Here is a 10,582-nt window from a genome sequence, read left to right on the forward strand (position 1 = left end):
AGGTTAGAAACCCGTGCAAAAACAGACCATTAGTGGGGCCCTTATTCATGGTCCTGGCCCCCCTCTTATACCACACTGATGTCAATTACCTTACAGGATTGTTATTACTGAGGTGTGTCAGTATTACCCTGAAACTGGAGGTTTGACACACAGAGTTTGTCTAAAAACATCTAGAAAATTCATGACTTGAGTTTCTTTCTTGAAGCTAGAAATAAAGGCTCCCTTTGTCAATACTTAGGCTGTGGGTTAGGGAAACGATCTCTGCTACTCAAAGATCACTCCCAACCTCAACCCGGTTGAAAAGGGATCTTTCTTCCACCCCCATTACCTAAACAAAAGCTGTTCACAACCCCCCCCAAGCCCTTCAAACATATACACGCGCTCCTTACAATCTCTCGAGTATTTCTCTCACCCTCCACTGAACATCCAACTTTTCTCTGACCTACTTAGGGGCAGCTTCTCAACTTTCAAGAGCTGTCATTGCTGAGGGAAAAGGCTTCTCTTAGAAAAGTCAAAGGAAGTAAAGAGCAACCATAGCATTAGATTAGTACCACAAAATGCATTGAAGTTTTAAATATAGGCTAATACACATACAACAGATAGTTGGTTAAAATGGCAAGGACAAGATGACATATTTCCTTTAATTTTTTTTGAACAAGGCAAGTAAAAAAATAAAGGTACATTATCTACCACATTGCTTGGTGGAAATGCATTGAAAGCAACAAAGGGCCCAGAAAGGGTGCTGAAGCACCTAAATAGTTGATTAAAATTATTTTTACATCAAGGCATTAATAGTTTCACACTGATCCTCAGATCCAGACCCTTTTGAAATTAATTAAACTAAGCACAACTATCTGTTTGACTTTGAAAAAATTTAATTGACAGTTGTAGACAAGTTGATTTGTCTCCTGATTTATACACAATATTGGAACAAAGATTCTAGGAACAAACAACAATGTGCTATTTAATAACTTTTATAGTTTCTCATATTCACTCTCTACTTTGCCCTTTTTGACATTTAAAGCAAAATAGTTTAGAGTGGTAGAAAAGATCTCACCCCTCTGATTTTTTTCTTTACTCCTTTGCAAGTAAGGGAGAGTGCAGCATGATGACGTTTCAGCACCTCCAGCCTATCATTCAGTATTTCAGCAGCAGCCACCTTACTTTCAAAGTCCCTTAGCAATAGTGCATTCCCAAGTAAGCCACACTTCTGGCAAAGCCTCTGATTGTCCATTCGCAGCTTATCCCGAGCCTGTTTAGTCTTAGTCAGGAGATCTCGTTTTTGGGCTACCAGAGCCTCAATTGCCATTAGCTGAGTCTTTTTACCATGATTCTCTGCTTCCACAAATTGCAATTTTTCCTTCACTTGAGTCAGAACTTGCACTGTGTTAGTGATCTTTCTCCGAAGTTTCAGAAGCTCCTCGTTCCGCTCTTCAATCTTTTCATTGTAGGTTTGGTTCTCTATCTTCAGCTGCTCAAAGTCTATCAAATGCAGACCTTCCGCCAACTCCTCTTGGGCTTTTAAACTTACTTCAAGTTTTTGGATCCTGTGTTTCAACTTTATATTTTCCAGATGAACCTAGAATGATAAAAGCTGAAGTGAGCTTACTAATCTCCTACCAAAGAATTTAACTCAAAGCAGATTTGAAGAATTGGAAAAATGGAATAGAAGCAGCCACAATTCCCCCACTGAGATTGTGTGGAACAGTTGGCTTGGGATTAAATTCTTCCAGGTGAGAGAAAGTATTGCGGGGTGGTGGGGGTGGTGACTGGGGATGTAATAGGAACTGCTGGAAGCTTATGTTAAACTCTATTACAAACCCATGAATGTTGTCAGTGATTACCAGCTGTGATCCCCAAGAACAAACCTCTATCATATTGAGTTTTAAAATACTTCTGAATACCAGAAACTTGGGAAGTCATCTGTTATTTTTCTCTCACCGTAATAAGCTTCCTTCCATCATCTATAGCTACTAAGCCCACATACAGGTAATGGAAATGACTAGTCTTTCCCTGTTTGCCGCTGCCTCCAACTCTCTCCCCTTCCATTTTTCCCACTGTCAAATTTTACTTTAGAAGTTGTTAGGAGAGACATTTACAGTTTATTAGTCTGGCACCTTCAATCTACGTTTAGGGAGACGATTAAAATGCATTGGTTCACTCTACTAACGGAGATGGAGATATGAAATTGCCGGAGGTTCGGGGGCGGGGTGTTTAGAGTGAACGATCACAGTAGCAAGCACATTACACTGTGGCACCTGGCTATCTAGGTCATCCTTTTGCAGACTGGTCTCACCTCCGTCATCTCCTTTTCTTTGCTCTGCTCTCTGGCTTGGATCTGGTCGACTTCCTGGATGGCCGCCTGCTTGCCCCCCAAACGCCGCCCCATGGTGTATACTGCCACCTCCTTCTTGACCGCCTGGTAGGCCTTCCACTCCCTCTCCACCTTGGTCAGCTTCTCATGGCAGGAGCCCTGAGCGGCATCGATCTGCTTCTGGAACCAGGTCACCTCATCCGCCTGCTGGTTCCGCAGCTCGTCCAGCATGGCCAAGTAGCGGCTGTAGCGCTGCTCTTTGTCCGATATGTGCTGCTCTAGCTCGGCGCGGGCCCGCTCCTTGCCCTTGGCCTTGTTCAGCAGCTCGCCCAGCTTGCCCTGCAGCTTCGTGTTGTAGATGTGGAGGCGGCTCCGCTCCGCCACCAGCTGCCGGTACTGCTCGATCAGCTCCGCTCGATGCCGCTGCTCCTGCGCCAGGCGCTGCTCGCGTTGCTGCTCGGTCTCCGCTTCCGCCTCTTCGACTTCGTCGCTCTCTAAGCTGCTGCCGACGTCCAGCGATGCCCCGCTCAAGCGCCGCTGCTCCAGCTCCCGCAGGCTGAGGCTGATCCTGCGCCCCAGCTCCACGCCCACCTGCAGCGGCGGCGGCTCCAGCAGCTCCACCTCGGTGAAGGAGGCGCTGGTGGGCAGCTCGTCGCGCAGGGAGATGTTCGAGGGCGCCTCCCTCACCACGCTCTCCACTATGGCCGGAGGAGGAGCCGGACCCCCCTCGCCCTCCTCCTCCTCCTCTCCCTCCCCTCCTCCCGCGCCATCGCTGGAGGCTGCTCCGTCTGGCGGCGGCGGCTCTTCCTCGTCCGCCGCCGTGCCCTCGCCCGCTTCCTCCGATGCTGGTGGCTCTTCGGCGACTGGTTCCATCCTCTCTCCTTCGCTCGCCAATTCAGCAGCAGCAGCAACCTCTGCCGCCGCCTCCGCTACTGCTAGTGGCGCCTCCTCGGTACCAGTGGCGCGGGAATCCTCCACGACTTCTGCCGTAGCCGCATGCTCAGGCACCTCCGCTGGTTCGGTGGGAATCGGCGGGACTGCCCCCTCCGCCTCCATCATCCTTTTTTCGCTTATCCAACTTAGCGATCTCTTGATTTGGGTCCCCTTCCCAGTCCACCTGTTTCGTCCCGTTTCTAGGGCAACAAGACTTCACTTGCTCGATCAAAGGCGAGGGAGGTTCGGTTGGAGGTTGCGAGGGAAACGCGTTCTAAGAGTCCAAGCTGATTGGCCGTTCTCGCTTGGGGAACCCTCCGCGCCCACAGAGCTTTCTGGAGGCTAATAGGGGGCGAGCAGCTTGCCCGTCGCGATCTGTAACGTCAGCGCTGCGCCAGTTCTTTCCTTTGAAGGGGAAGCAAAATGGCGGAGCTAGGAAAAAAGTATTGCGTGTATTGCTTGGCCGAGGTGAGCTCGCTCCGCTTCCGCTGCACCGAGTGTGCCGATATCGAGCTCTGTCCTGAGTGCTTCTCGGCAGGCGCTGAGATTGGACCTCATCGGCGCTGGCACGGCTACCAGCTGGTGGACGGCGGGCGCTTTACGCTCTGGGGTGCTGAGGCCGAGGGCGGTTGGAGCAGCCGTGAGGAGCAGCTCCTCCTGGACGCCATTGAACAGTTCGGCTTCGGCAACTGGGTGAGGAGGAGAGGAAAGCGGGTCGTTTCCAAAACTATTATCCAGCTCTCCCCACATCGGGGGGGGGGCGCCTCTCTGGTTTCCTGGGCGCCCCCCGCCCCCATGGCTGTAGCTCAGGGTAGTGGGCCCTTGTTCAGCTGGTGTTACGGCTCAATATCCCCTTTCAGGGTCCATTGATAGTAAGTGGCGTCCTCACCAGTTCCAAATATAACCGGCTACCTCCTCTACAGTTTTCCCCTCCGCACCATTCTTTAATCATGCCTTGGGAAATGGTAAAAATTGTGAGAATTCTCTGAGGAAAATTAGCAAATTGTTGACCCAACCTTTCCCGTGGCCTTGTGTACTTGCTTTTGGCTATGTGAATTTTATTTGGAGAAGTTCTTCTTTCCCAAGTTAACTTTCTTGTAAGAGGAAATAGTAATTTAATTCCAAGTGTTTTCTCCTAATTGACAACTGATCTGGGATTTTGATGGAGCTGCACTTCTAAAGGCCCAAAGCTGCAATTTAGGAGCAGTCCTGGATGGTCAGGGGGCATCTGTGGCCAGGAGTGTTTTTGCACAACTTTTTCTTGCAAAAGGCATATGATCATTGTCATATCCACCTTGGTAACATGTATGCTTTGGTTCTGAAAATTCAGCTGGGACAGAGTGCTGCAGTTGCAGAGCTGACAGACCTGCTTTTTGGAGCCTGACAAGTATAGTAAAATGTACTTCTAAAGAAGTATAGATAAAATCAGGCAAAGCAAATGTATACTTACCAGCTGAAGAAAAATAAAATCATTCTTACCACATTTTCTGTTTGTTTGTTTTACTGTTTTAGTGGGTATTTCATGCATACTAATATATATCACTGCACACTTACGTATGGTATGTATTGTTTGTTATGTAAGGCAGACTGAAAAATGGCAATAAAAACATTACCCAACAACATCACTTTAAAAACTTGATATAACATTATTTGATTGTAACATAAAGTAACACTCTCCACTGAAATTCTTTTTATTTGTATCTGAATATCTGCTCCAAAGCCAGTATTTGATTATATAGATAAAACTGGAGAATTCAGTTTTCTTTCTGTTTCTTAAAACAAGAAATATTAAGGTTGCTTGAGGGTCTTGCCTTGAGCCTATTGACATATTCTGTGTTTATTTTTTTATTTGATTTATATCCCGCCTTTCCTCCCAGCAGGAGCCCAGGGCAGCAAACAAAAGCACTAAAAACACATCAAAACATCATAAAAACAGACCTTAAAATACACCAAAACAAAACGACTTTAAAAACATTTTTTAAAAAGCTTTAAAAACATCTTTAAAAAAGGGTTAAAAAACATATTAAAAAGCAATTCCAACACAGATGCAGACTGGGATAGATCTCAACTTAAAAGGCTTGTTGAAAGAGGAAAGTCTTCAAAAGGCGCCGAAAAGATGGCAGAGATGGTGTTATCATTACAGTTAAATATATCTTAATACTTGGTCCCTGTAATTCTATAATCCCCGAGAGAGAGTTTTGAGAGGGAGACCAGGTATCTGATTTCCTCCTTCCTGTGGCAGCATTGGCGCTCCATTGATAGGGCTGAAAAGGGCAGATCAAAGGAAGACTTGGATCTGAAAAATCCAATACATTCCCAGTCCCCTGACACTCCCCAAGAAAGCTACTCCAGCCCAGGAGCTGGTTTACTTTATTTCCCTCCCCTGGTTCACAATAGGAGGGAAATTAGTTTTTTTAAAAACCTGGAAAAAGCCAAAGGAATGCTAGAATACTCTTCCATCTCTTCCACAAACCCAGCAGAGCACTGGGTGAAGTGGTTAATCTGTCTTCAGTTCTCTCTCCCCTTGCCCCATAGAATTGCAGTCTGAAAATAGTCTGTCTTGGAAATTCTTACACTTTTGGCATTCTGAGGCAACAGTTGTGCAATCTGTTATAAATATGTTTCTTGGAGTCAGAAGCAAGGTAAATAAAATACTTCCGGTCCTCACTTCAATGCAATTTTGCGAATATTGAATTGTAGCCAATGGTGGCTTTGTGGTAGAATCACAAAATAGTAGAGTTGAAAGGGGTCTATAAGGCCATTCAGTCCAACCCCCTGCTCAATGCTGTGGTAGTAGAAAGCGCTTCTGTTTGTGCAAGGCAGGACTCCAATTTTTCCCCAATTCCCTCCATTTAGTGCAGTCTTTTGCACCATATCCCATACTGTTCCAGAGGTTTCTCCAATCATCAGGAGCAACATATGAGGGGATGTGGGAGGCTAGGCTGGGTTGGGGGGTTATGTGAACATCAGATGCCTCACCTTATGCAAACAAAAGTGTTTTCCAGTAGCACAGTGTTTCTCAAACAGTGAGCTGGAACTCACCAGTGGACTTGGGGCCACTTTCAGGTGAACCTCAGTGCCACGGCTTGCCCAGTAGCTCCTCATTTGCCTGTCTCGCCCCCTAGCTATGCCATAGCCCTTGGTTGGGCCAGTGTCAACAACAGCAGCTCATGGCATACTGAGTAAAAGTGACCAGGAGACAGAAAAGTTCAGGGGAGGGATAGGAATGGGAGGAAAGATTTCCCTCCTCTGAGGGGAAAGGACCTGAGGTGTTGAAGGAAACCAGAAAATGAAATAAAAGGGTCATATTTATTAATAATTAATTGGGACTGGAAAGGATACAAGAAGAAAGCTGTAGTAGGAGGAAGAAATGAGTGTAGAAGGACCAAGGGGGAGGGATGAATGTGGTAGTTTGTGGGTGGGGAATATGGTACAAGTTGAGTGTGAAAGGTGAATGGGGGCTTGTGGGAGTGGGAAGGGAAAAATATAAAAAAAAGGCCTCCATGTAGAGTCTCTGGATCAATACATTCTGCCTAAAATAGGAAGGCTGTCTCAATACTAATAATGTTGGTACTTAGCTTGAAGAAAGCTGAGCTTACAGAATTTCTTACCACAATGAAAATGCTGTAGCAAATAATTAAGCAATTTCCAAATATCAGTAGAAAATGGTGTCAGTAACCTCCAGTTGATTAGGACAAACTGCCTTCATCTGTCATCATTTGTGACTGGCAAAACTCTTCCCCTACTATTTTGCAAGTGGTGGGCCGCAATAATTTACAGCCATCCCAAGTGGGCCTGGGGGTAGAAAATATGAGAACCCCTACACTAAGACAAAGCCACAATTGGATACAATTTACTATGTTTTGTTAGAGCTCCAGGTTCATGTGTACGTAGTAAAATGTGAATTTATAGGGAAATGAATGGATACAAAAGCTCCATTTTGGGACTGTAATCTTTATCTGTGAATGCAATAAACTATAGTTGCTATTTTGGGATACTTCCTTGGTATGAACAAGGCCTGGCATTCAGCAGCTGTAAAATTGAAAATAATGTGGAATATTACCCTAGTTTTATGAAGGAACGTCACTGTACTCATATCTATAAATTGATATTTAGTACATATATGTTCTTGTAATCTTAAGGTTTCTCATTTCTTTAATTTTATTTTAGGAAGATATGGCTGCTCATGTTGGAGCATCACGAACACCTCAGGAAGTTATGGAACACTATGTAAGCATGTATATACATGGTAACCTTGGGAAAGCCTGCATCCCTGACATTATTCCAAACAGAGTGACTGATCACACCTGCCCAAGTGGTGGCCCACTTTCTCCTAGCTTAACCATGCCTCTGCCACCTCTCGACATATCAGTGGCTGAACAACAACAACTGGGATATATGCCACTTAGAGATGATTATGAGATTGAATATGACCAAGATGCTGAGACCCTTATTAGTGGCCTTTCAGTAAACTATGATGATGATGATGTGGAAATAGAATTAAAAAGAGCTCATGTAGACATGTACGTAAGAAAACTGAAGGAAAGGCAGAGACGAAAGAACATTGCCCGTGACTACAACCTGGTCCCTGCTTTTTTAGGCAAGGATAGAAGAGACAAAGAAAAACCTTCAAAACGCAAGATCACAAAAGAAGAAAAAGAACTGAGGTTAAAATTGAGGTCTCTCTATCAGTTTATGTCTTGCAAGGAGTTTGATGATTTCTTTGAAAACTTGCACAAGGAGAAGATACTTCGAACCAAGATTAGGGAACTACAGCGGTATCGGAGGAATGGTATAACAAAAATGGAAGAATCTGCAGAATATGAAGCAGCTAGACACAAACGAGAGAAAAGGAAAGAAAATAAAAATATTGGTACTACTAAGAGGGGAAAAGAAGATGGTAAAGATGGGGAATTTGCTGCAATTGAAAACCTACCTGGATTTGAACTGTTATCTGACCGAGAGAAAGTACTCTGTAGCTCTATTAACCTGAGTCCAGCACGTTATGTGACTGTTAAAACCATTATCATTAAAGATCATCTCCAAAAAAGGCAGGGCATTCCGTCAAAAAGTCGCCTTCCTAGTTACTTAGATAAGGTACTAAAGAAAAGAATTTTGAACTTCTTAACTGAAAGCGGTTGGATATCCAGAGATGCTTCTTGAATCTTGTTCTGTCTGCTTTGAAATAGCATCAGTATGAACAAATAGTCTGTTTACTTGCGTCCCTTTTTCTTAAAACAGGATTTTTCTAGTAAGAGCTTAAAATCCTCAACTGGATTCTTCTGTATTGAATCATGCAAATACTAAATCCCACTTTGTGATCCGCACAACTTCCTTGGGGGAGGAAGTCATCTTCGAAAAATATTGTGGGACAGGTGACTCACTTAACTTTGACTAGTATAGCAAATGTGATAGTAGTTACTGAGCGCCACCTGTGCTATACAAGCTATTTGTATAGACTGAGGGTGAAAAACTTGAGCTTGTGTTATGGACATAGTGCTGGGTGAGGCTGCAATCCTCTGCACACTTCACTTGGGGAGTAAATCTGACTAAATTCAGTAGAACTTCGCTGTCAAGTAAACTTGCATAGGATTAGGCTGCATGTGTCTTCTTTTACTGAACCATGGATACTGAACTACAAAAGCACAGAAAATTAGGATTTTTATTGAGTATCAGCTGTGAGCCTACCCTTATTGTTCATTGGCAAAGCTATGTGTTTTGCTACATGTAGCAAAAACATAAAGAACTCAAGGCAAGAGGGTGTTAAAGGTTGTCTGGTCACTTTCTTGAGTGCACATGGTAGACTGGCTCTGCCATCTAGTTGAATATGGCATTTGGCAAATAACTGGCATTGCAACTTTAAACACAGAGGTGGTTGTGTAGGAGCTCTGATGTGTGCCTTTTCTATGACTAGAGAAACACAGTGAAGAATCTGAGCATGCACAGAGTTTCTTTTGATTCAAGTAGAAACCTCATACTGTACACATACATTATTTGGACTGCATCCATTATGTGACAGTAGGCAGTACTGTATTCAGTGGAATCCACTGCCACAAAATGTGCTTATGGCAAGTTTGCACCCCTTGAAACTGACCAAGCCCAGCACCAATTTAATTGTGAGGGGGGCACAATTTTTCAGTCTTTGGCAAGAAGCAGAAATTTGAGGTTTTCTGAGCAGCTGCTTGATTTACAAGTTGTGCAGGCCTGATTTAGGACCAGTTGCCTCTTTCTCTTAACAGGTAGCATATTCATCATCTAAATCCAAAGATGTGGGCTGTTAGCTTCAAAACAGCTATGCCAAATGCAAATGTTCACACATTTGTTTCTCTTTTGTCAGCAATTGGAACAAATAGAGGGATCTTCTCTCTCTTCCCTCCCCCCCGGGCTGGGCCTTGTTTATAAGAACAGCACCTCTTGCACCATCCTATAAGCTGATTTATAAATTTGGGGGGTGCTAAGTGGTTTCCCTGGATGATGTAAATGGAAAAAGTTAGCACCCTTGCATGTATGCAAGCCCACCTATGCATGCCAAAGGGGTTCAATGGCTTGTGGTGGTAATGCCAGAGGCTAAAGTGATGCTTCTGGTCTACTAACTTTGGTGGTGAATTGTGAGCCTTGCTGCTTGTTACTGAACTTGTCTACAAATGAAGTGTATCTCTGGGCCTTAAGAATGCAGGCTTCATGTACAGTAAAACCTTAAGTAGGTTTCATCAGTAGTTCCCTGATGACTAAGAAAGACTTAGTCCCGACTGTGTTTAGGATTACAAACGTAGTTCCTTATGTCTTGTGAATTTAGAGCTGAGATACATCTTACACAGAATTCTTTTTACACACGAGCAGGTGCGATGCATTTTAAAGGTTTCACCTCCCAATGCAATCAATAATTTATCAGAGGGTGGTGTAGCACAGCCTTCTCATTGATGTATGGCTCCTTACACATCTGGTAGTTAGAAGTGTCTAGAAATGACATACCACTTGTAGTTAATAGTAGTACAGTTCACACTACCATTTCACTCTTTTGCACCTGTAGATCTAGCCTATCTGCTTTGAGTAGTCTGGCATTGTAGATGCTTGTTTTTAATCCCTAATCTTTTCAACTCTACATGCATAGTTCAGCAACTGTAGCACATTCCACTTTCCAGTTGCTAATGAAATACTAATGACACAAATGCTGTGGTCCCTGAGGAAACATTAGGGCTCCTTATCAGTGTATGTGCTTCTTTTCAGATTGTCCAAGTTCAGTTTTTGTCTCATAAGTGACTTTAATTATGCTGCTTTGTTTTGACAGCAAGTCTACTCTGGTCACAGGCTATGAGGTGTTATGTGGTAAATACT

General features: G+C 44.1%; 2 protein-coding genes across 2 annotated transcripts; one reads left to right on the top strand and one right to left on the bottom strand.

Annotated features, from left to right (window-relative positions):
• Positions 1-607: 607 nt before the first annotated feature.
• CCDC96 (coiled-coil domain containing 96) lies at positions 608-4,089 on the bottom strand. Its single transcript, XM_061587407.1, has 2 exons — positions 2,297-4,089; positions 608-1,579 (listed from the first exon to the last, which is right to left on the bottom strand). Exons 1-2 carry the CDS (start codon positions 3,371-3,373, stop codon positions 1,034-1,036), a joined length of 1,623 nt encoding a protein of 540 aa, XP_061443391.1. The 5' UTR covers positions 3,374-4,089; the 3' UTR covers positions 608-1,033.
• TADA2B (transcriptional adaptor 2B) lies at positions 2,816-8,843 on the top strand. The gene is made up of 2 exons (XM_061587421.1): positions 2,816-3,940; positions 7,418-8,843. Exons 1-2 carry the CDS (start codon positions 3,671-3,673, stop codon positions 8,408-8,410), a joined length of 1,263 nt encoding a protein of 420 aa, XP_061443405.1. The 5' UTR covers positions 2,816-3,670; the 3' UTR covers positions 8,411-8,843.
• Positions 8,844-10,582: the final 1,739 nt, after the last annotated feature.

The sequence above is a fragment of the Rhineura floridana genome, chromosome 1, assembly GCF_030035675.1.
Source record: "Rhineura floridana isolate rRhiFlo1 chromosome 1, rRhiFlo1.hap2, whole genome shotgun sequence".
Lineage (NCBI taxonomy): Eukaryota > Metazoa > Chordata > Lepidosauria > Squamata > Rhineuridae > Rhineura > Rhineura floridana.

What these genes read in the sequence shown, in the direction of transcription:
- CCDC96 (XM_061587407.1), bottom strand. Translation starts at nt 3,373, where the DNA reads ATGATGGAGGCGGAGGGGGCAGTCCCGCCGATTCCCACCGAACCAGCG. An exon ending in AAGAAAAGGAGATGACGGAG is followed by an intron (nt 1,580 to 2,296) that starts GTGAGACCAGTC and finishes TTATCATTCTAG; the next exon opens with GTTCATCTGGAAAATATAAA.
- TADA2B (XM_061587421.1), top strand. Translation starts at nt 3,671, where the DNA reads ATGGCGGAGCTAGGAAAAAAGTATTGCGTGTATTGCTTGGCCGAGGTG. An exon ending in AGTTCGGCTTCGGCAACTGG is followed by an intron (nt 3,941 to 7,417) that starts GTGAGGAGGAGA and finishes ATTTTATTTTAG; the next exon opens with GAAGATATGGCTGCTCATGT.